This window comes from Littorina saxatilis, linkage group LG1 (assembly GCF_037325665.1).
Source record: "Littorina saxatilis isolate snail1 linkage group LG1, US_GU_Lsax_2.0, whole genome shotgun sequence".
Taxonomy (NCBI): Eukaryota; Metazoa; Mollusca; class Gastropoda; order Littorinimorpha; family Littorinidae; genus Littorina; species Littorina saxatilis.
Window position 1 is genome coordinate 15556744 of NC_090245.1, and position 24164 is coordinate 15580907.

The window sequence follows — 24164 nt, forward strand, 5'->3', positions numbered from 1 at the left end:
CCATGTACATAATTATGATTTTAAATTTTCTTTTCTTTTGAGTGCCGTGTCTCTGTTTGTGTTGTTGCCTTGTCATCTTCATGTAACTTATGCGTAAGTGTATATATATATGGGTGTGCTTGAGATGTTAATGCGAAAGAATGTGTATGAGTGCGCCTTGAGTCGCCTTGTGATGAGATATGTGCGCGTTATAAATTCTCGTATTATTATTATTATAGCTGGGCTCATTTAACGTTCACAAAAATACCATCAACAAATCTTTTATCATGTGGTTTGTTAGCATCCTGGACTAAAATGAAATGTTCCCAGCAAAATCCTCTTGTTTTATTTATTCACGTGGTTTTCTTTATTTCAAAAGGCACATGTGGTTAGTTTCAAGGCATATAATTGAACATACAGTAACTGCTCACACACAAGGCTTGCAGCAGTTTGTTTGTTCGTTCATGGGCTGAAACTCCCACAGCTTTTACGTGTATGACCGTTTTGACCCCGCCATTTAGGCAGCCATACGCCGCTTTCGGAGGAAGCATGCTGGGTATTTTCGTGTTTCTATAACCCACCGAACTCTGACATGGATTACAGGATCTTTTTCGTGCGCACTTGGTCTTGTGCTTGCGTGTACACACGGGGGTGTTCGGACACCGAGGAGAGTCTGCACACAAAGTTGACTCTGAGAAATAAATCTCTCGCCAAACGTGGGGATGAACTCACGCTGACAGCAGCCAACTGGATACAAATCCAGCGCGCTACCAACTGAGCTACATCCCCGCCCATACTTGCAGCAGTGAAACCCCATCCTCGGTGCCTAATCTGTATTTTACATTCGTTACAAGTTCAATGCCATCATAACTCAACAAAAACTTTATCAAAGATAGATAAGGGCACTCTAAGTTTGTACCGGCATGGTTGGCCTAGTGGTAAGGCGTCCGCTCCGTGATCGGGAGGTCGTGGGTTCGAACCCCGGCCGGGTCATACCTAAGACTTTAAAATTGGCAATCTAGTGGCTGCTCCGCCTGGCGTCTGGCATTATGGGGTTAGTGCTTGGACTGGTTGGTCCGGTGTCAGAATAATGTGACTGGATGAGACATGAAGCCTGTGCTGCGACTTCTGTCTTGTGTGTGGCGCACGTTATATGTCAGAGCAGCACCGCCCTGATCTGGCCCTTCGTGGTCGGATGGGCGTTAAGCAAACAAACAAACAAAAAACTCTAAGTTTGTAACTTTGTCATCCTGCAAAGTATACAAAAACCTCCTCCTTGAAATACAGTACAATAGACAGTCATGCATCTTTCCTTTTAACATTTTAACTATTATTTTGTGGTTAGTCAGTAAAATCAACAAATACCTGTGGTCGTTATATAGGTTCTCAGCATTCATATTCATCAGCATCATGTTTGAAAAATTAACATCATATGTTCAAATTGTTTCTTTTTATGTGTGGTTTATAACTCTGCAATTGCTAGTTCTATAGTAAATGGCTGAAATTCATACCAGGTTCTATTCAGCTTCTCAGTCAGGTTTAATCAGTATTTCCCCGCTTCATTCATTTCATCATGAACTGCTTCATTCCCTGTTTAATGTCAGTCTCGGCTTCAATCACATATTGGTACTTATTCCCTGTGCACTTAGCTTGCAGCACTGGCCCGCAGCCTGTATTATACGTTCCTATAGTAGCTCTTTGCAGGTTCTTTTTAACTATACTCTCCCAGTGTTTTTTTTGTATTGTGTGGTCTGCCAGTTTTCGCCTACTAACCCCTCCAAGAACCCCCCCCCCTCCCCCCCCCCCATTTTGTGTCAACTGCCAACTATCACAACTTTCTTGATGGTGTCCCCTCAGGTCTCCCAATGGCATTTTCACACAGTGTGGTCCGCAAGTTATCTAACACATCCCACATCACCATCAACATGGTCAACTGCCAATCGCCATGAGTATACTTCTTGCGCATCTCTAATACAGTCTCTTGATGGCATTTCCATTGTGTCTGGTTAATCAGTTGTTGTTTTTTATCACCTACCCCACTTCTTGCTCATCTCTGCTACGGTCTCTCGATAGCATTTCCATACAGTCTATCAGTTATCACCTACCCCACCCACCCAAGCAAGTGCCGACCATCATGATGACTTCTTGTTGCTTTCTGCTTCAGTCTCCTGGTGACACTTCTTCACTGTGTGGTCAAAATGGGCCAGGTAGAAAAGGGAGATGAAGCGGAACAATCCCATCAGGGATACCTAAAAAACAAAAATGCGCAAGAACTGAGTATGTACTTGTGTGTCTGTGGGCAAGCTGACTGTGAAGCAAACCACAAACCCCCCCAAAAAAAATTAAGAAAGAAGAAAAAAAATGTAATTGTGCAATAGGCTCACAGAACTGTTAATCTCCATTTTTGGGGGCTGTTTTTTGTGTTTAAAAAAAAAAGTTGTTTTGTGTTGTTTTGTTTCTTTCTATTTTTACTGGAAAATGCACTGGGTCAACTATAACAGTTAACTTTCTCAGGAGTCGTTTTGGCTCATAATCATTAACTCTATTATCCCTGGTAAACCCTGAACACGGGATTTCAGTACATGTACATAATCTTGTTTACGTTGGGGTCTTTTTTTCTGTCAAATCAAGGGCTTAGATGCACAATCACCTAAAATTGATATTTTTCCCCCTGAAGCGTTTGTTTTCTTGGAAGCACACTTCTGCAATGCACAAGGATTGACTGTTTGTGTGATAAGCTAGAACAGGAAGGAGAAGAACCAGTTGCATTAGGCACTGGATGTCGGAGAAGAGTTACTTCCCTTGTACAGTCTGCAAAATTGAGTTTTATCTTTTTTGTTTATTGGCTGAAACTCCCATGTACACATGTTTTTTGCACGAGTGGTTTTTTTTTTAACTTAAAGGCCTTACCTGCTGCAGTGCCTCCATGATGGAGGAGATAGGGGAGAAGCCTGCAGTGATTGTGCTCAGCATGAAGCCATCAAGACCAATGCTGCTCACGAAGCGGCCTCTCTGGATTCAAAACAAATTACAGTGTTGATGTAAATTCCTTGTGAAAATTTGGCGATGTGTATTTTGTGTACTATAAGGCAGATGAATAAGGGCTGTTTTGATGCAATGAAGTGAATAACAACAAAAAAATACATTTTTTAATTTGAAGAAAACACACACAACGACAAAGAAACAAATTAAATCAAATGAGAAAGAGAGAGAGAGAGAGAGAGAGAGAGAGAGAGAGAGAGAGAGACACACACACAGACAGAAAACAATAATAATGCTGTTACACATTTCAAGGCTCTCCAAGGCAATTCATGCATTAAAAGTTGCAAGATATAGACAGTGAGGTCAACAAATAAGACATAAGACCATTTATTGTCCATACAATTAAACAATGGATGGAAAAGTCTGGTTCATCTGCTCTTAAAACGCCCAAACAACATATGTGACCCGTTCTCACAAACGGGGGCCTAAGTCGCAGCGAGCCGTTCCGAGCTATCGGCTGGGAAAGGCAGTGAGGGCCTACTTGGGTGATTTTCATTTTTTTGCATTTCTGACCTCTTTATACCCTAATCTTTCATATTCCGAAATATTTTGTTGAGTTTTATTATTTAAATGTGTTAATTATGTCTTCAAAGACACAAATTCGCTCACAACACTATAATTAGGGAAGGAAAAAATCGCGATTTTCTCAAAATGGCGTCCTTGAACATGGTCCGGTTGTAACTTACTTAACTTCCGCAATTTTTTTCACACAAACTTCTTTTTGGTATCAAATTAAAGCTTATTAAATGCAGTTTCCAGTGATATGCATAACTCCAAATATCCAAATTCCGACTTAGGCCCCCTTTTGTGAGAACGGGTCACATAACCCTTAACATAAAAACAATAAAAATAACCCCAAAAAATAACAACAGCAATGCAGAAGAAAAAGTTTGTTCGTAATGCTCACCATCATATCATCCAAAATGCTTTTAGCCACCACCTCTGGCTGGAACAGGCCCCCTGATTCTGAGATCAGACGTGTCTCCTTCGGCTAAAAAAAAAAAGGGGTAAATTTCTTGAGATAATACATTTTAACCAAATTGTCAACAACAACAAATTATTCACTGCAACTCCTAAAAGTAAAATGTCTTGAGATGACGCTTTTTAACAAAATTGTCAACAACAATTACAAATGTAAACGTTTCTTAGCGACTACTAAAAGTGAAATATCTTGAGATGACGCTTTTTTAACCAAATGGTCTACAACAACAACAACAACAACAACAACAATAAATGTTTCACTGCAACTCCTAAAAGTAAAATGACTTAAGATTATGCTTTTTAACCAAATGGTCAACAACAACAACAACAACAACAACAACAACAACAACAACAACAACAACAACAACAACAACAACATAAAAAATATAACAGATTATCAAGCTGTCGTAGGTTGAAGCTGTTCATATTTTAAACTTTAAAAATGTCAAAATGAAATACACTTGAATTGTTTGTTCACCTTTGACTTCTGTTCCTCTGCAAAGCCAGGTGTGTCAGTATCAGGGGGGAAGGCCAGTGTGACCTGAATGTTGAAGGGCCGCACCTGTGGTCAAGAATACACAAAGACTTGGTAAAATATGGCAGTAAAAAGGAGGAGTGGAGTTCACCTGTGGCCATCTTACACTGAAAACAATGTACATACCGTATTTTCGGGACTATAGGGCGCTTTGTTATAAAGGGCGCAACCCTGACTTTTAAGGTAAAAATGCGAGTTTGATTAGACATCGCTCACTGTATGTCTCCATACAGATACAATGTCATGTAGTACAAAAAACATAGCCATTTAATTAAACATATCTTAACATATTTTTCTATATCACTACATAGTACAGAAAGCATTGCAATTTCATCAAACATATCTCAATGTATGTCTCCATATCAGTACCCATGTGTTTACCCAGGGGACACCAATTACAAATTCAATAGGGACACTATACTGAAGCTTTTTTTAGTATGTTACTATCTGTCAGTAAATCATCTTTAAGTACAAGTACATGTAGTGACATCAGAAACATCCCAACACCAACCCTCACCTCCATTTGCAGACTTTCAGCCATGCCTCGTAGTGCAAACTTGGATGCGGAATAGGCTGTGTATCCGAACAGTCCCAGCTGACCAGCCATGGAGGATACCAAGACAATTCGCCCCTGCTTCTGACGCATCAGGCTTGGCAGCACTGCTCGCGTCAGCAATACACTCCCAAGGTAATTAATGTCCATCATTCTCTGTCAATGGAATTCACACTCACATTAGCTTCAAGTTTTACAATAAGACAGCCCAATTTAAAACTTCTTAAGACTGTTCAATTCAAGTGACGAACAGAACATGTATCTAAGTTGTCAATTCTGAAAAGTTAAAAGTAACGTAATATTCAGTTAGACCTACTGAAACGCTGCATGTTTTGTGCAGTTGTTGTCATACATGATTTATCTTACTGACCTCCAGTTTAACTCAATAACTGCATAATAATTAAAATGTAAGAGATTCTCACCTTGAATTCCTCTACAGGGGTATCCAAAAACTTGGCACTCATTGATGTTCCAGCACAGTTGATCAATGCTGTGATGGGTCCTTGTTCCTCTTCGACCTGCAACCAGATAATTATGAATACATGATTGTATACAAGTGTACTCACCATCTTGCATACTACGCTCGTGTCCTGACACTTGTCGCTTCAAAGTTATCCAGTACAAATGAAAGCAACATGGTTTCGCAGTTTCTCCCATATTGGTCCCCGCATCTAGAATGAACTGCCCTAAAGTGTCAGTCACTGTCCTCTTTCTCCCATATTGGTCCCCGCATCTAGAATGAACTGCCCTAAAGTGTCAGTCACTGTTTTCTTTCTCCCATATTGGTCCCCGCATCTAGAATGAACTGCCCTAAAGTGTCAGTCACTGTTCTCTTTCTCCCATATTGGTCCCCGCATCTAGAATGAACTGCCCTAAAGTGTCAGTCACTGTCCTCTTTCAAGATCAACCCACCTTTTCAAACAACATTTCTATCACTGTCCCGAACATCACAGTCTGGCATATAAGCAGCTGTGTGTGGGTGGGTGTGCGTGTGTGTGTGTATATTAACTAGTATCATTGTATGTGTGTGTGCATGTGTGGTGCAGAGTTGATTTTCTCTCTCAGTACTTTTCATGTATGTATGTATGTATGTATGTATGTATGTATGTATGTATGTATGTATGTATGTATGTATGTATGTATGTATGTATGTACATGTATGTATGTATGTATGTATGTATGTATGTATGTATGTATGTATGTATGTATGTATGTATGTATGTATATTTGCTTTTACTACAAATTGTACTTATTTGTATATATATCTCTCCCCCTCCCGAGCCTCTGTAAAGTACATGCTTCAAGCTGTAGAAAAGCGCTATTTAAATGTTCTATGATTATTGCTATATTTACCAGCAATGCTGTTCAGATCAAATCAGATCAAACTCTCAAGCATGTGATACATGTCTGTAGAGGTAGTTATGACTTTAAACACATGTTCTTAATTTGTAGGAGAGCCATTTCTTGAGTCGTTGTTTTCCTCATAATCTGTTTCAGCTAAATCTCCTAGGATTTCTTTTGACACAGACAGGAAGACAGACAGGCATACAAGCACACATGCATACACCCAAAATAAATACAAAATAAAACGTACCTGTTTTACTGTTTTCTCCAGTGCATTGAAATCTTTCGTCACATCAGCAGAAACACACAGAACTTTCTGAAAAAGGGAAAGACAATCAATCAATCAATCAATCAATGAGGCTTATATCGCGCATATTCCGTGGGTACAGTTCTAGGCGCTCTGCAGTGATGCCGTGTGAGATGAAATTTTATACGGCCAGTAGATTGCAGCCATTTCGGCGCATATTTACCTTTCACGGCCTATTATTCCAAGTCGCACGGGTATAGGTAGACAATTATTAACTGTGCCTAAGCAATTTTGCCAGGAAAGACCCTTTTGTCAATCGTGGGATCTTTAACGTGCACATCCAATGTAGTGTACACGGGGGGAGGTTCGGACACCGAAGAGAGTCTGCACACAAAGTTGACTCTGTGAAATAAATTTCCGCCGAACCTGGGATCGAACTCACGCTGACAGCGGCCAACTGAATATCCAGTTTTAACAATTTGCAAGCATTATGTAAATGTTTACACATAAACTTAATAAGTCATATATATGCTCTAGCTTACACACTCACCACTTGCTTTACAACTTCTTCTTTTTGAACAAGTTAACACAGCCTGTGGTTTGTATCATTATACCATACATGTTACAAACTTGGAATTGAGGTTCCCTTGAGGTAAATGTATGCATGTGCTTTAATCACTAACTTTAGGCTGCAACAGTGCTAGCTATCAAAGGCTGGAAAGATTGCAATCAGCACCAGCTACTGTGCTGGTGTTGTAGCACAAATGTACTAAGACCAAAAAAAATAATAGGTGTGGTTACGGTAACATAGCCAAAAAAAATTGGGTAGGAAGGTAGGCAATCACTTTTTTTTTTGTTTTTACTTTTTTTTCTAATGTGTACAAATTAAACCTACTTGACAGGGAAATAAGTGTGCGACTCGGGCGCTTTCGCTTTCATTGCGTTTTCTGCACTCGTTTAATTGTTTTTTGGGGTATTTTTTTGACAAAATGAATAAAAAGTTATAGGGTCGGCCCCCCAAAATAGGGTAGGTCGGGTTACCGTAACCACACCTATTTTTTTTTTAGGCCTAAACTGTGATAGTGGAAATCGAGTTGGTATTGAAAAATGCCTGTTAGAAGATTTATACCTGCTGCTTGTTGTCCGCAAGATGTTTTTGAACCTCAGCTCTGGCCTCTTCAAGTCGTGCCTAGAACAAAAAGTTGCACAACACTGAGATAAAGCACCAATTTAGAAGACAAAGATTGAAGATTGCATGCATGCATGCATGACTGTCACTATACATTCTGGTTTTACGAATGACTACAAAAGGCTATCGCAGCAGGCTTACAGTATTTTCTGACTGAATCTCACACAGAAATATAGTGGAATCCCCCTTCAAATTTGTTATAGATCTCCAAATTAGACCATTCTTTAATAAAACTATTTCTTGTTTTCACTGTAAAATGTTTTTATAGCAATTTACTTCGAAAAAGTTACCCAGAAAACGACCAGAACTTTAATTTAGTTAAATTGGTTTTGCACAAGTTTACAAATCTTTTCTGCACCGGAAAACAGATCTTCCTGATCTTACAGTGGTTACCCCCCCCCCCCCCCCCCCCCTTCAATCCTCCCTTTCAAGAATGTGAAAAATCTATTAAAAAAATCAGGTCTTAAAGTTAAAAGAGGGTCTTAACCCCTTCACTGCCACAGTATAACAGCGTTATCCGAACGGTCTATGGGAAAGAAATGTGTTTAGAACCCCTACAAGTACTTGGACAGTGGTTACCTCCCATTTAGTTTTCAGAAATGTCCTGAAATGTTGTTGACACAAATCCCACGTATGAGATACGGTTATGGGCGTAGGACAAACCGAAAATGACCATGTATTACATACGGGGTGGGCAGTGAAGGGGTTAATAATTCAAATGGAGGTAAATATACAGAGGTTATGAACAAGACATCTGAAAAAACAGGGTCTTAAAGTTAAACGAAAAGAAGTAAAAAAAAATAATAAAAAAAGTAAATGTTAAGGGGCTTATTGTCTGTCAGGTCTGAATTGCCTATATTGGACATGAATTGGTTCATACGATTCGAGTTTTTACGCCCTCATGCACGGCTTTTGATGTATGCGTGTTTAGGTGGTATCAGCCATCTGCACTTATGGTAGAATGACGAAGATCTTTAACGTGCCATTGTGGTGAGACGGGGGTGGGAGATGGGTACCGTCTCTGGGTCTGCACATAAAGTTGACCCGTGTCCGTCCCGGCCCGGATTCGAACCAGGGACATTTCGATCACAAGTCCAGTGCTCTACCACCTGAGCTACCCGGGCCCCCAAGAAAAGAAGTCTTAAAAATCTGCTTCTTAAAAGGGAGTTCCACTGTACATGCATGCACTGTACCTGATTCCTGGCCAGCAGAGTGACACTTGCTCCCCGCCTGGCTGCCTCAATCGCCAAACATTTTCCAATGCCACTTGAACCCCCCGTTACCTGAAAACAGTGCAGTATGTACACTATACACATTAGACTACAATGCTTCATCCCCCAGAAAGAAAGCTACAAACCAGGTGCACGAGAGACACAAAAACAACGTCTGCTAGTGCTACATGCGTACTAAAACTTACCCATATCGATACTCACCAGAACATGTGCTCCATTTAAGCTTATTTTCTTCGGTGCAATAAGTTCTGACAGAACGAAAAGGATCAGAATAAAAGTCACGAAGACAGCAAGCACCACCCACAACATGTTTCTTGTTGTCTTGTCAAACACAATTTGAGTAACCTCCCATGTACTTGAAATCCCAGTGTAGTTTGCATATTCATAACATACGTGATTATTTCGTAAACAGATTGCGCAACAACCATTTGCCATCAGTCCAACCTCACCCAAACTAAAAAAATATCGAGTTCACATCAATCGTTGCTTGTGTATTTATTTACACAGGAAACAAGGGCAGCCTTGTATATTTTCTCTGTTAATTTCTGCTGATCAGGAACCTCGGGTATTCCTTTTAGACGTTGATAGACAAAGGCTACGAAACAATGCCCGGTGCGCGTACAATTTCGACTTCATACCGTTGAGAATTAAACGGCGCTATATTCTTTCAGAGCGGAAAGAAAAACAAAAAAGGGACATGTACGTGTCTTAATGGACATTAATATGAATACGGGACTGAAAATTAACATGCTCATCTGGGCCTTCATTTCGGGAAGAAAAGCTTAAAAAAACTAAAACTAACGCTTATGCGCAAGGCACATGCGCGCACTATTCATCAGAAAAAGAAAACTAGAGGATATTCTATACGAATAAAACTTCCGAAATTATTTTCGCCATTTAAAACCAAAGACTTTCTTCTCTTGTTAAAGCAATTTGCAACGTTAGCATTTATGATGTAAGACTGTCTAACTCACTGTCACACATTAAACGATTTTCTTTTGCACAGTAGGGCCTATTGCATTGAACCTGAATATGAAGGGGCATACTTATGACACAATTAACACCTTTACGTTTACCTGTCATGACAGATTTATAGTATATTGATTGATTAATGGCTTGATTGCCTATATATCTAATCTACATAAATCGTAGGTAACACGTGCTATGACTATTATTATCCACAAGTAATACCATTATGATTATTATGCCATCCTCAGTCAAGACCCAAACAAGATCTCTCCCTCCTCCCCCCCCCATACTCCTTTGTAACGTGGCCCAACCAACACACACAGGCACACACACACACACACACACACACATACACACACACACACACACACACACACACACACGCTTTCCTTTCATTTTAATGTTATCCAATATAATAATCATGGGCCAAGAAAAGCACCATTTACATTGAATGATTATTTGAAGGGTTCATGAACATATTCGTGAATCACAAATGATGTTATTAGCCATATTAATTGTTGTGTTGAGATTTGGTAGTTATAGTAAAACGTAACAAATAAAGCTAGAGGCAGTCCAATGTATGTTATGTTCATATTCAATTAATGAATTATCAATAGTCTTTTCAGTGTGATTATAAAAGTCCGTGTAAAAATAAATGAACTACGTTTTCTTGTTGAAGATCACGAAACAAGCCTGCCGGGTACCGTGCGCATAAGCATTCTGTTGGTCTCGTGAGGTCAAGGTTGATCATTCAACTTCCGTTTCGACGTCGGCCGCAGAAAACCTGTGGATTTACAGGCTCACGTTAAACGATTACTTGGAATCAGTTTTTGTTTTTACAGTTTGTTACCTAGACCACAAGTTAGCGTTATTACTGTGTTATCTGTCGTGCACATTTGGATAAAAGATGGACAATGACTTGTCGGGGTGAGCGGAAGTGCACAGCGCACCGCTGTTGATTTTCTGTGTGTTTTTGTTTTTTTAATTGATCATTGTCGAGTTTTGTGCACAATGGGAGGATTGCTTCGATTTGTGACCGTCAGGAGTAGCTGAACGTGCAAACTATGGATGTAATGTCCAGTGGATCCATGTCAAGTTCTAATATGGCAACGAGTAATGGAAACGACGTAAGTAGCAATGTTGGCAGTGCAATGAACAAAGCAAACGAGAAAGTCAGTGACTGGAGTCAGTCCCAGATGTATCCGTCGAACTTCTCTTTCGGCGCTCACTCTAGTAGTCATGGATACCAGCACACACTTACACCTTCCAATCCACCCAGCACAAGCTTCAAAAACTTTTCCTCCAGACAAAATGACTGGGCAGCACACACATCTTCAGTGTACAGCAGTATGGTGTCCGGGTCGTTTCCAATCATGCAGACACTGCACCCTGACACCGCGGCAGCAATACAGTCTTCATTTGATCCCGGAGTCCTGGGCCTTGTTGCCTGTAGAAAAGGGGAAGGGCAGCAAGATCAGCCTCTTTCTCGGCCACAGAGTGTAGGTATGACGTCGTCTGCTACTAGTGCCAACACCTGGCACATGCCAGGGGATGACGGACATCCGGACAGTGATCAGTCTCTAATCCATGATAAGCCTCTTTTACCTGCTGGTAAAGGGACAACTAAAGGACCGTATAAGTGTAAGACTTGCGGGGAGATATTTGCCAAGAGAGATGGTTTGCGTGCACATCGTAGGGAAGAGCACTCACTTGGGAATCACAAATGCACAGAGTGTGACAAGGTCTTTTCTCACAGATCCCACCTTCAGCAACATGTCCGTATCCACACTGGTGAGAAACTTTACAAATGTCAGCTTTGCCATAAGGAGTTTATTCACAGCGGCAGTCTATCTAATCACATGAAAAGCCATGCTGCGGAAGCAAATAATTCTTCATCAAGCATGGGCAAAATGCGTTCCAGTACTAGTAGTCTTGTCCGCACCGACTCGGAATCTGATGCTAAAGAGAGTGCCACTGCTAGTGGTGGTGAGGATGTCAGCAAACCGGACTTGAGGCGAATGCCGTTCGTCTGCCAGTGTGGCAAGAAGTTTGCCTGCTTTGCCAAATTACAGCTGCATGAGAGGACTCATACAGGAGAGCGACCATATCCTTGTGACCTGTGTGATCGTGCGTTTGCAGAAAAAGGCAACTTGGAGAAGCACAAGCGCACGCACACCCGTGAAACACCATATCTTTGCCGTGAATGTGGAGAAACCTTCTGCCACTCCTACCAGCTGAAGCGTCACATGCTGAAGCACAACGGAGATATGAAGCCCTTTGTGTGCAATCAGTGCGGCCGTGGCTTCTTGCAGGAGGCTAAGCTGCACCTGCACATGAGAATCCACACAGGAGAGAAGCCATTCATCTGCCCTATCTGCGACAAACGCTTCTCTGAAAAGGGCAACTTGCGCCAGCACCAGCGCACACACTCTGCAGAAAAGCCCTACACATGTGAGCACTGCAACAAGTCTTTTGCCCATGTCACCGGTCTCAGGACCCACAAGAAGCGCCACAACCTGCCCCTCACCAACTCAATAGCCAGAACCAAGTCAGCGTCGATTGGTGTGGGAGCAAACAAGAAGATGTACGTGGACTCCGCTGTACAGACCTACACTGTGGTGGGTCCCAGTGTGGAAACGTACGGCCTTTGCGGTGAGCCCATGGTCGATCGTCCCGCCACCTTTGCATACGACAGGCCTCACGTGTTGCAGCGACAAGATCCCGCCACCATCGACCCTCGCTATGCCATGGTGCACCACGAAGCCATGACATCCGTGGGCTTTGACACCAGGCCAGCCTCAGCTCACAGGGACTCGCACACTCCGGTGAGTCAAGACCCTCTCAGCAGCAAGACCATGAGAGGCAGCGCAGAGCCCAGCATGGCCCACAAGATGGCCATGTCGGGAGCAGGCAGCAGTTTGGACAGCCGATCCTTGGAGCAGCACAGCATCGACACGCGCCCAATGAACATGCGCCCTATGGACATGCGAGCGCTTGACGTGCGCAGTTCTAGCGCTTTGATTCACACGGCAGTCAACGCGGGACGGGACGTGATTTCTCGCAGCGGCTACCTGAGCGACATGGTGCCTAGCAGCGGGGTGGAGCTTCGCAACGTCCTGGCTGCTGCCCAAGAGAACATGAACAGTCGTTCCAGCGGTCACTTCCGCCTGCCCACCAGCCTGATGCCCGACATGATGTCCATGGGCGCCATGGATGCTCGCCTGTCGCACTCCCAGGGACCCAACTCGGTCAGCGGCGTGGAGCTGAGATGCGCGCTGGGTCAAGACTTGACCTCACCTGGTGTTGACTCCGTCTCTTTTAGTCCTTAATCTGTTTTGCCGTTTTCATTTTTCTCACCTCTGCTTTTTTTCTCCCATTCTGCTCTGCTCTTGAGTCTTATGTTTTCTCTTTTGAATTGAATGGTTGCAAACTGTCATTTGTTTCAGTATGAAAAAAAGGGTTATAATGGGGTAAATATTGCAAGCTAACAAATATTACTGGAAATGGAATTGATGTGGACAACATTTATCATGAAATACTGACATTTTTGACTGAAAAATCTTCTGTGTCTGTGGGGTTACACATACACATGTAGGCAAGCAATTTGACAATTCAGAAGAACCATTGAATACAATTAAGAATGTCAGTGGGATGGTTGTGTTTTTACATACACTGCTGGCATTTGTAGACTTCTTTGACAAGAACACATAATATGTTAAAGGTAACTTCCCTCGTATGTAAACAATGACGTACACCATCTCAGATCTGCCCAAAAGTTTACGATAAATGCATCATTTAAAGTTGGACTACTGAAAATGCTTTGCAGAGTAGAAATTTAAAATGTATTTGTGGAATAAATTTCACAGATTGACATAAGGATAAGATAACCCTCATGGAAATTTGGGCTGCTTTCTCACATGGGAAAGCGAGCTGCCATACAGTACGGCGCTACCCATTTTTTTTCTTTTTTCCTGCATGCGTGTATATATGTTTCCAAGCCCTGATGAGATTTTTGCTGTGAACTTGGGTGCCACTTGCGAAACTATTCGCCACTAACAAAACTATTCAGACCAACAAACAAAAAAAAAATCCACTCTTTACAGAATGCATTCAGACTGCAGGCCTTTTGGTATGTCTCCAAGTGGAAGGATGCTCTTATCTCATGTAAAAGCCTGGACAGATCTGCAATGATTTACACGATAGTCTACATGAGAAGGAAGATTTATTTAATATATTGCATTGCACACTTATTTGAGATAACAAAAATCTTATTAGCAAGGGTAAATAGAGTGAAAATGATGACAAAATGGAAATGGGTGAGTTTATAGAGTTATACTTATAAGACTACATGTAATTGTGTCATAAGAAAGTGCTGCATCCCCAAGCCAAGCCCCTCCTCTAATTAGACACTCAGATCAGAAATAAAAACTGAAACAGGAAACTTTAATGTGTAACAGGAAATTGGGAATAATGTTTCCTTTGATTTGACTTGACTTGTTAAAAGTTCATTCTTATGTAGCACATTGTATGAGAGTTCTGCGTTGTTTTTGGTTTCACAAAGGTGAAATGAAGGAGAGTTGCAAGACTCAGTGTTGTGTACGTAGTGTTATGTTGTATTGTGCTATGTGGTGTTGTGTCATGTTGTGTATGTGGATGTGGATTTCTTTGGGAAGGGTACTGATCTGTAGCTTATCATTTATCTTATGTATGTAAAGATACATACTTTGCTTTTACAGTTTCAGGCATACTTTTTTTTAACGAAGTGAAAAAGTGTGTGGTCAAATTTGCAATGCATGCACACTCTGATTTGATGTTAACACTTTGTAGATGTTGTCCATGTGTAAATGTACTTGAGATTTTGTGCAGTTGATCATTTGCAAAATAGAACAGAAGTTAAGGTTTGCAAAAGTTCTGCTTCTTCTTAACATAGTGTTCATGCAGCTTGTTGTAAGACTTTGTCTTTGTGATGATGATAGATGCTAAATGCTCTTTGACTCGTTTGAGCATCAGCCATTGAAAATATTGTGTGCATTTATTTTAATTATTTCATTTGTGAATATTGATTTTGACTTGCCATGATATCATTTGGTTTACATGTCTATTGTGGAACATGTCTTTTGTAATTACAAGAGTTCACTTTTTTAAAAGGCATTCTTTATATGAAATACTGTGTTACCTTAAATTTCATCTGTTAATGTGTTATTGTGTATAATTTATCTTTACCATGGTTACATATATATGGACGACATAAAGTCAAAAATTGATGACAATATATACAAATACAAATGACATCAAAAGAGGTGAAGAAACAGACATACACAAAAATGTATTGTGGATTTGTATATAAAATGAAGGCATTGTGACTTTGTGTAAATGTACAGCTACATTTGACTTGAAGTGCAAATCATACGTGAATTACACTTTTTTTTTTTAAATATGTGAATTTAGTAGAGGGGATTGGTTTATATATATATATGGATTATATGTATGCATATTTGTTTGTAGTTTTGATGTTTTGGTTGTACATGTAATGAACCTTCATGGTGATGTCAGATGACGCTCTTTTAACCATTAATTCACCTCCTTTATGCTATAGACGTTTTAGAATCAATGTCATTGGGATTGTGTTTGTATAATATATATACCATTGAAGTGCTATCAAACACATGTTTAGAGCTGTAGCAATGTTTAAACACTGACATCTAGTCTACGGTAATGACTTGGACCCTTTTTCTTGTTCCTTGTTTTCTGCAGCAGCAATATAATAAATATATCACAGAAAATGCTTGATTCACCAAAAAGATATGTATGCATGTCTGTACATGAATTAATTTTTCTTGTTTGAAATATGTGATTCAGCTTTGCAATGTTAATGTCTGGGATCCTTCGCAAATCTTGGTACGGGAGCACAAATAGGTGGGGGGCATTTTTATTGTTCCAGTGCAATCAGAATGAACATCCCCCTCTCCACCCCCTCTGCAAAAGCGTAAGCATGATTTGTGCAAGAATTAAAAGGGTGACAATTTGAAACCTGTTTAATAGTAGCATGAAGTTTGGGTATTGTTTAGCTCTGAATTACTTTTTATGTTTCTTCGGAGCAGTTTTGTAGGCAGTCAAATGTTTTTAATGATTTTCTTTTGATTTTTGGCAGTCTTAAGTGATGCAACTATATTAAACAGCACAGCTGTCCCATAGTTTATTTATTTGTTTATCTATTTTACGGTTTTGTATGAGAGGTAAGGTAATTTCTTGAAGTCCTGTGAGGTTTTCCTCATGGAAATTCAGTTGTTGTTTTTCTCCTGGTGTTGCTTTCTGCTTGTGGTAACAGAGCTGCCATTTATATGATGACACTATACTTTTTTCCTGCATTGGTGTATTTTCCAAGCCCTGACACTCACTGTGAATGTGGGATCTTTATCGTGCGCATGCACACACACCGTTCTGTGTTTTTTCACTGATGGAGTAATTTATATTTCTTTGCTGTCTTGTTTTCCTTTTCGTTTTCTTTCCTTTTCTTTTGTTTTGCTGGCAACACACATAGTTGGATTTGATATGACTATGACTTCAGGGGGAGAGAGAATATTGAGGTCCAACATTATCTCCAAGGCAGTTGTGGAAGTTGTCTTTTCACAATTTTGTTTTTTCTTCTTTTTGTGAATAACTGAAAATGCCTATTCCTTGTACTTTGTCTGTCACATAGAATTTTCTGTCAAATTTGTTGTTTTCACCAGTTTCTCTCATTGTCATGTTCTTTAAAAAAACAGAAAGAAGAAGAAAAGGAAAAAAACCCAAAGGTAAACAAAAGAAAACAAGGAATAAAGAATGCAAAATGAATAGAGCAAAAACATTATCTGTCAGGCTTTTGTCTAACCAAGATTTTGTTTTTAAATCTCCACTGAATGACAGAACATATTTTACATTTGTTATGGCTTATCAGTCCCCTGCCTATTAGTAATAATCTTCAAACGTCGCGTTTTGAAATAGAGTTGATTTTTAGATGAGACCAGGGTCATTGATAATGTCAGGCTAACTACACATTTCTTATTTAAACTTTTCATGAACATTGTATTAGTTTACTTCAGTTTCTTCATTGCAAGTCAGCTAATTGGTACAATCAACACTGAGAGTATGATCGATCTTCCTGATAAACCATATAAATCTCACACAAATTCCTTTTGCTTTTTTAAATCATCCTTCTTTTCTTAATCCTTCTAAATGTGAACTGTATATTTCTGCATATATATGTATTTCTGACTGTACATTAATACAGTACATGTACTACTTTGTAATCAATTTGTTGTTGCTTTTACTTTTTTGGGTGCCATAGATGTTGTTTGTTGTTTTAATTTACATTTTTAACTACTCGCGTCATCTTGTACAGAACTGTAACATGTAGATAGATGTTAAAATATTAACAAAATATTAAGATACATAGCGCCACTTTCCGTTTTTGCTTGCACAGGTGTTTTTCCTGTTTTAATACATCATTCCCGAGTATTTTACTGGAGTATTTTTGGACCTTGAAAGTGTCCAGTATTGACCTTTGAATTAACCCCTTCACTGCCCAGTACGTACTAAGTACATGGTCATGTTTGGTTTGTCATACGCCCATACACGTACCTAGTACGTGCATTTACATCAGCACTTTTCAGGACATTTGTGAAAACTAAATGGGAGGTAACCACTGTCCAACTTATTGTAGGGGTTTAAACACAGTTCTTTCCCATTGACCGTTCAGATAAGTTAGTACCGCGTGGTAAAAACATTTTTAGAAGTTTTTTTCCAATCTATAAGATTCAAAATGGCGGCCGAAAGTCGGACATCAACTCGTAGACCTGTTTTCAAATGATACAATGGAAGCTCTACAAGAAGTGATTTATGGATTACCACACAGAAGAATACTGTTATGGGCTGTAATGTGAGTACCTGATGTTTGACACCAGTTTTAGCTGTGTTTTCTGTGGTTTTACATGCTGCAGTGTGTGTGTGAAAGTTTGGAAACTGTAAATTTGACAAAAATGGTCATTTTATCGATTTTCACTATAACAATCACAAACAAAGTCCAATGATCATGTTATCAGATAATAGCCAAGGGTGTAAGCAAACCATATGCCAAAGATCTAAGAGATATCTCAATAAATGATTGAGCAGTGAACAGATTAGTGAACCTACCGAAGAAAGCGAAATTTGCCCTGGCGCACAGCAATACCAAAATGCAGTGAAGGGGTTAAAAGTTTGGATTTTCTGATCCAATGACAGTTGTCAAAATCCAGAGAAGAATAATGTAAGTTATTCACATGTGGTGCAACAGGTAAACATTTTAATTTCAAAAACCTTGATCATCTACTCAATGGGAGTAAAAAGAAGTTTTTTTTTGTTACTGACAGATTTCTCAGATTAGAATTCCTACCGCAGGATAAGGGTAATGAAAACATGATGAGCCTTTAAAAAGCCATACCATGTTGCAAAATGTTAGTAGTCCGGCCAAGAAAATGTATGATACCTGAATTTTCCAATATGGTACAAAGTTAGCCAAATATATACATCGTGCGTTGTTCCAAAATTTGTTCTCCAAAGAAAATAATCATTTATTAAAAATGGCTGGTCATTTGTCTGTAGTCAGCTGTGTTAATTATAGCAGAAGTTTGCTGCTGTAATAAATGCTCCGCATTTTTGTCCTGCCACCTTGGCAAGGGTGAATTATATTGTCTTGATGCTAGTCTGATAATGGCTAGATTGACAAAAATCTCTGTACATGATTTTGTGGTTTTGTTGTAGCAGTTGATGTTTTTCTGCTTTAATTGTGATATCGTATAACTCCAGTGTTTTTGTGAGTGTTGCTAGCTTGCCAGCAAGGTGTTTTTTGCCCGTCATTGACCATACATCAGATACAGCTCTCTGGCAGACATTTTAATTCTTTTGGCTTGTATTGTATACATGCAGCTGTGAAACTTGTATGATGTTTATCAAGCCTCGAGATACTGAATGCAGGATAACCTTTTTTTCTCTCTGATGTGAAATTTGTTATCGAAAAAAGTGGACAGAGGATCTTGTTTAAGGGATGTCTCATTTTTTTTACCTTTGAAGTATGTATTTAATGCTGAATTCAGACAAAAGTCTTGTGACCTTGTGAAGCTGTTTTTACATTGTCAGTATAAAGTATGTCTGCAATGTGGTACATGTTGCATTTAATTATTCGATTCAGTGCACAGCTTGGGTGTTTTGTGATCTGTATGTTTTGTAATGTGTATGCTAAGGACATTAGGTGCTAGTATTTATACATGTATATCGACTGTAGAAGTTTTCCAAAAAATATTTGCATGCACAGATATGCAGGCTTCGTCTGGTGATCGTTGTTGAGAGATTTTTGTTTTGAACTTTTTTTTGCATTTATTGTGATATTGGTATATAATCAAGTGTATCTGCTAAAAAAACATTTAGCACTGACTAATTTCCTCTTTAATTTAATTCCTCTTGGTCTTCTTTTCTTGCCGCACAAGATTTAAAAAAAAGTTATTCTTAAGTTCCATCTGTCAGTACAATTGTATCTGAAAATAATATTTGCACTTTCCTTGTCATGCCGGTCCCTCATAGCCTAGTAATAGGTTAGAGGGATGTTAAAAAAGCAACCATCTTGGTCGTGTTTTTAGCGTTATTGTGAAATGGCATTACTGTTTACAATCACCACAGGAGTAATACTGTTATACATGGACCTAGTCATCAAGATTGTTGGAAGTCTGTTCTGATTCAATTTTTGTTTTTTAAACACAAGGTTGAAGGTGTGCAAGTAACAGAAACACCTTTTTCCAATTCAGCCTTTCTTTCTTTTCATTTAAGGGTTTTCCTTTTTAAGTCAGGTATTTCAAGAATGTATTTGTTGAAGTCAATCTGTGGAATTCTTTTTTGACTGCAAGCTCAGTCATTAATGTCCTGTTTGTTTTTATATATCTAGTGTATGGGGTTGTTGTTTTTTTGTCAAGAGTTAACTTTGAAGGGGAAAATAATCCAACAAGAATATGGGGACTTTATTTTGAAGTTTGTTTGGTAACATGGGGAAATTTTAAATTTGAGGTAAAAATAGTTTTACTGAGGGTAATTAATGGAGTGAACATAAGAGTTTATTTTCAGTGTTTGAAATTGAAGTTCCTGTTTTACTTTAGATATGTTCTTTTTGTGTGTGAGTGTTTTTGTGACTTGACCTTCAAGTTCAAAATCAAAAAATCAAAATCAGATAGTTCATAGAAACCGTTGGCAATATTGTAGATGCCCAGATGTTATTTACATTTTTTATTTTTTTATCCTTGCATCTGCATGTACTGGCCTGCAATGGTTCCAATTTGATCCGTGACATTAATTGACAGCAGAAAATCGTTTGCAACTATAGTTTAAAGTATGATCTGTCTTCCTGTGTAAATGATCAGGTGAATGTGGGTCTGTGCAGGCTTTTTGCATGGGATAGGATAGGAGCTTCCTTCCACTGGGATGCGTAAAATAAACCAACAACCTTAACTGCTTCTTCTTGCGCAGAGTGGGATATTTTAAATTTTTGGCTGAACAGACGAATTCCGGAATTAGCTCCGTTGGTTTTTTATGGGTACTGGTAGTGTTGCTTTTCATTAGAAACATTGAGTCAAACTGCACGGTACTTCTCCACATGTGGTCACTCCATCTGTGAAATGAAGGACGCAATGGCAATGGCAATGCCTCCCCCCGCGGGTTAGGGGGAAGAATTTACCCGATGCTCCCCAACATGTCGTAAGAGGCGACTAACGGATTTTGTTTCTCCTTTTACCCTTGTTAAGTGTTTCTTGTATAGAATATAGTCAATTTTTGTAAAGATTTTAGTCAAGCAGTATGTAAGAAATGTTAAGTCCTTTGTACTGGAAACTTGCATTCTCCCAGTAAGGTAATATATTGTACTACGTTGCAAGCCCCTGGAGCAAATTTTTGATTAGTGCTTTTGTGAACAAGAAACAATTGACAAGTGGCTCTCCCATCCCATCTCCCCCCTTTCCCCGTCGCGATATAACCTTCGTGGTTGAAAACGACGTTAAACACCAAATAAAGTAAATTTAAGTAATGGCAATGCCGATTTTCAGCTCCGATGTGCGTACATTCAAACGAAAAGAGCATTATATTGAGCGAACAGTGCAGAAATCACAAATTGGAGCTAATAAACTCTCACTGGGGTGTCAGTCGTTATTATGATTTCACTGGCACAAATTGTCACAGCATGCAGAAACGCCATTTGCTAATGATTGGCCTACAATGTCACATGTAGCCTAGCTGACTCTGCGTTTTTAAGGAAAGCAAGCAAAAACAAGGGAAAGCAACCCATAAGTTATTTTTGAACATTGTTTATTAATTTAGCAGATTGACACGGATGTCAGTTATGTAATTAATTCAGAAAAATGACCACTCTGCAAAAAGTGAAGGTTGTAGACTTTAGGTATGCATGCAAGTGGAAAAATTATTTTATCGCATATTGTTCAAACCTGGATGGATCTACTGCAATGAACAAGGGAGTCTATTCGGGAAGGAAGACAACTTTTCAGTAAACAGATGACAGATATTTTGCTTTGTGAGCCAGAAACAGGCTGTTTTTTATTTTAATTTCTGTTCATACATGTTTTCAATGTCATTTTTCCTTTTCTCCTCTCTCTCTCTCTTTCTCTTCCTCCCTCTCTCTCTCTCTCTCTCTCTCTCTCTCTCTCTCTCTCTCTCTCTCTCTCTCTCTCTCTCTCTCTCTCTCTCTCTTTCCTCCTTCCCTCTTCTTTTTCTTTTCAATCTCTCTTTTTAAACATTTGTTGTCAGATCTGAGTATCCTGAGCTTGTTTGAAGTGTGGATGTTGTTAAAGTTTTATACGACATCAACTGAACTACAAGAAAATCCGAGTTCTCAAATGTGAAATATCAAATTTGACCAGTTTGTGTACAAGTTTGATTTAAAGAAAATCTACCTTTTTTCCACAACATTTTGTTTGTTTTGTTAAGTAAATGTAAAAAGAAAACTGAGTGATTGCAATGTTTTAAAATGCCTTATTTTGTACGCAGTTTGGTGTACAGCTTATCAGTGTATTTTTGCATTTTACTGCTTTACTGTTTCACATAATCAGAATAATTGTTGTAGCATTGTAAATGCTTCATTTGTGTGTGCGCCTTCCTTCAGACATCATGATTCAATCATCTTTGGTACAATCTTCATCATCTAAGTTTCATTGACACAGGAAGATTTAGACAGCTAACTTTTGTTTGCATTGTTGCATCTGAATCATTTATGATCATCACCTTTTCCTTAAATACAGATATCTGAGTGGATTTGTTGTACATTTTTCTAGTACAGTCTGTAAATTGATTAACTGAAACAATCCTCCATAATTGATAAAATGTTACAAACGTCACAAGTTGAAAAAAAAATTAAGTTATCTAACTAAAGTTAAAGCTGCAATCACAATTGATGTGTAGAAAAACGAGATTAAGTTTATAACATGCTATCATATCTTTTACTTTGCACTTGTCACATTTAGCTGAAGGTCATAGGTGTGTATGTGAAGAAAAAAATACAATAAAGCAGTAGATCACTCTCAATTGTGTGTGTGTGTGCATGTGTGTGTGCGTGTGTGTGTGTGCATGTGTGTGTGTGTGTGTGTGTGTACTCCACCAAGTTATGATCAACAAAGTCATGAGTCCTGCATTATATGTTTATTTTTTGTCTGTTTGCTAAGTAATTATTCATCAATGTTTGCCTTCTCAAGTTCCAATCATGCATATACATTGTACATTATATCTCTTTCACTTCAGTATTTCCAGATGTTAAACACAATGGCAGAAGCAAATAGGCGACTTGCCCTATCGGCCAGCGCCGCGAAATCGCGCGATAAATCTGCAATACCTTGCGTGGTCTTGCGAGATCTGCCTCAAACTGCGGGCATGCTTTGATAGCTCTGTGAGAGGTTGCGTTTCAGTGCAGACACTTCACCTTGAAAATGGTGAATTTGCACTGTGCAGCAGTGGGCTGCAGCAATGTTAGCCGCAAGAATAATCCTAATTAGTTCAAAGTACCCAAGCATGGCCCGTACACAAAGGAAAGGCGATCGAGGTTTTTTTTTTATAACACATTAGCCAGAGAACACCAGCGCTTGTGAAGCGATGGCTGAATTCTCTTCGACGTCAAAATGACGTGCCATCCCGGTACTCTGTTGTCTGTTCAATAACTTTATCAGCTTCGGTTTCTTGTATCCTGAATATTGTATTTTTCTTTCTTTGAGGTATTTTTGCAACTTTGGTACTTGCAATCGCAAAAAAATTCTGCTGTTCGGTAGCCATTGTTTAGATCAGTGATTGTAGTGTATGGAAGGAACGATAACTCTTGAGAGCAAAAAATGTGCCCGCAGGGAAGTGAACCTTCCTTAACTTTCGCACCGGAGAGCTATCCAAGCGGGGTACATGTATTGTGCAAGTTGGCTATTGTCAACCCAAACATAATGATGTTTTCATCTTTAGTTTTGAGAGGCATCAAATCAACTCCCCAATTTTATTTTTCCTTTTCATGCAGTTAATTGACATACCAAGCTTACATACTTATAGAAGAATAAAATGAATACAATGAAAATCAAAAGCTTACACAGGGACCTATATCTAATATAGGTCTATGGCTTACACAAGCATTTTTTCTGAAAAATAAAGAAAAAAGTTTACTTGTAAATGTGAAAGTACACGTGAACAAATCTCTGGGAAAAAAAGTGGTAAGCAACACAATTTCTGTGCTGGGACTGGTTAATACCCCCAGTTTTTCACGGCAAAAAAGAAAAAGAGAACCCCTCAAGATAATAGCCACAAACAACCATTAACAGATCACTACACATGAAGCATGACATTTGTTGGCTCACGTAAGTGTAGCCTATGCGATCGTAACTTTGTCTGTGCGTGCGTGTGTATGTGCGTGCGTGCGTGTGTGCGTGTATATGTCTGTGGTAGAAACTCTAACATTTGAAGACGTCACATTACATTGACGTCACATTATGACGTAAGAGGGTTAGACGTCACGCGAAGGAAGTACTGAAAGTCTCGGTCATTATTATTTTGAGCGGGCC

General features: G+C 39.3%; 2 protein-coding genes across 2 annotated transcripts; one reads left to right on the forward strand and one right to left on the reverse strand.

Moving 5' to 3' along the window:
- Positions 1 to 769: 769 nt before the first annotated feature.
- Positions 770 to 9456, reverse strand: LOC138962802 (3-dehydrosphinganine reductase-like). The gene is made up of 10 exons (XM_070334766.1): positions 9304 to 9456; positions 9064 to 9153; positions 7811 to 7870; positions 6685 to 6750; positions 5513 to 5608; positions 5055 to 5246; positions 4481 to 4564; positions 3929 to 4012; positions 2890 to 2991; positions 770 to 2228 (listed from the first exon to the last, which is right to left on the reverse strand). The coding sequence occupies exons 1-10, from the start codon at positions 9409 to 9411 to the stop codon at positions 2112 to 2114; spliced, it is 999 nt and encodes a 332-aa protein (XP_070190867.1). The 5' UTR covers positions 9412 to 9456; the 3' UTR covers positions 770 to 2111.
- A 1063-nt stretch (positions 9457 to 10519) lies between these two features.
- Positions 10520 to 22659, forward strand: LOC138962832 (uncharacterized). Its single transcript, XM_070334794.1, has one exon. It carries the CDS (start codon positions 11136 to 11138, stop codon positions 13398 to 13400), a length of 2265 nt encoding a protein of 754 aa, XP_070190895.1. The 5' UTR covers positions 10520 to 11135; the 3' UTR covers positions 13401 to 22659.
- The last annotated feature ends 1505 nt before the right edge of the window (positions 22660 to 24164 follow it).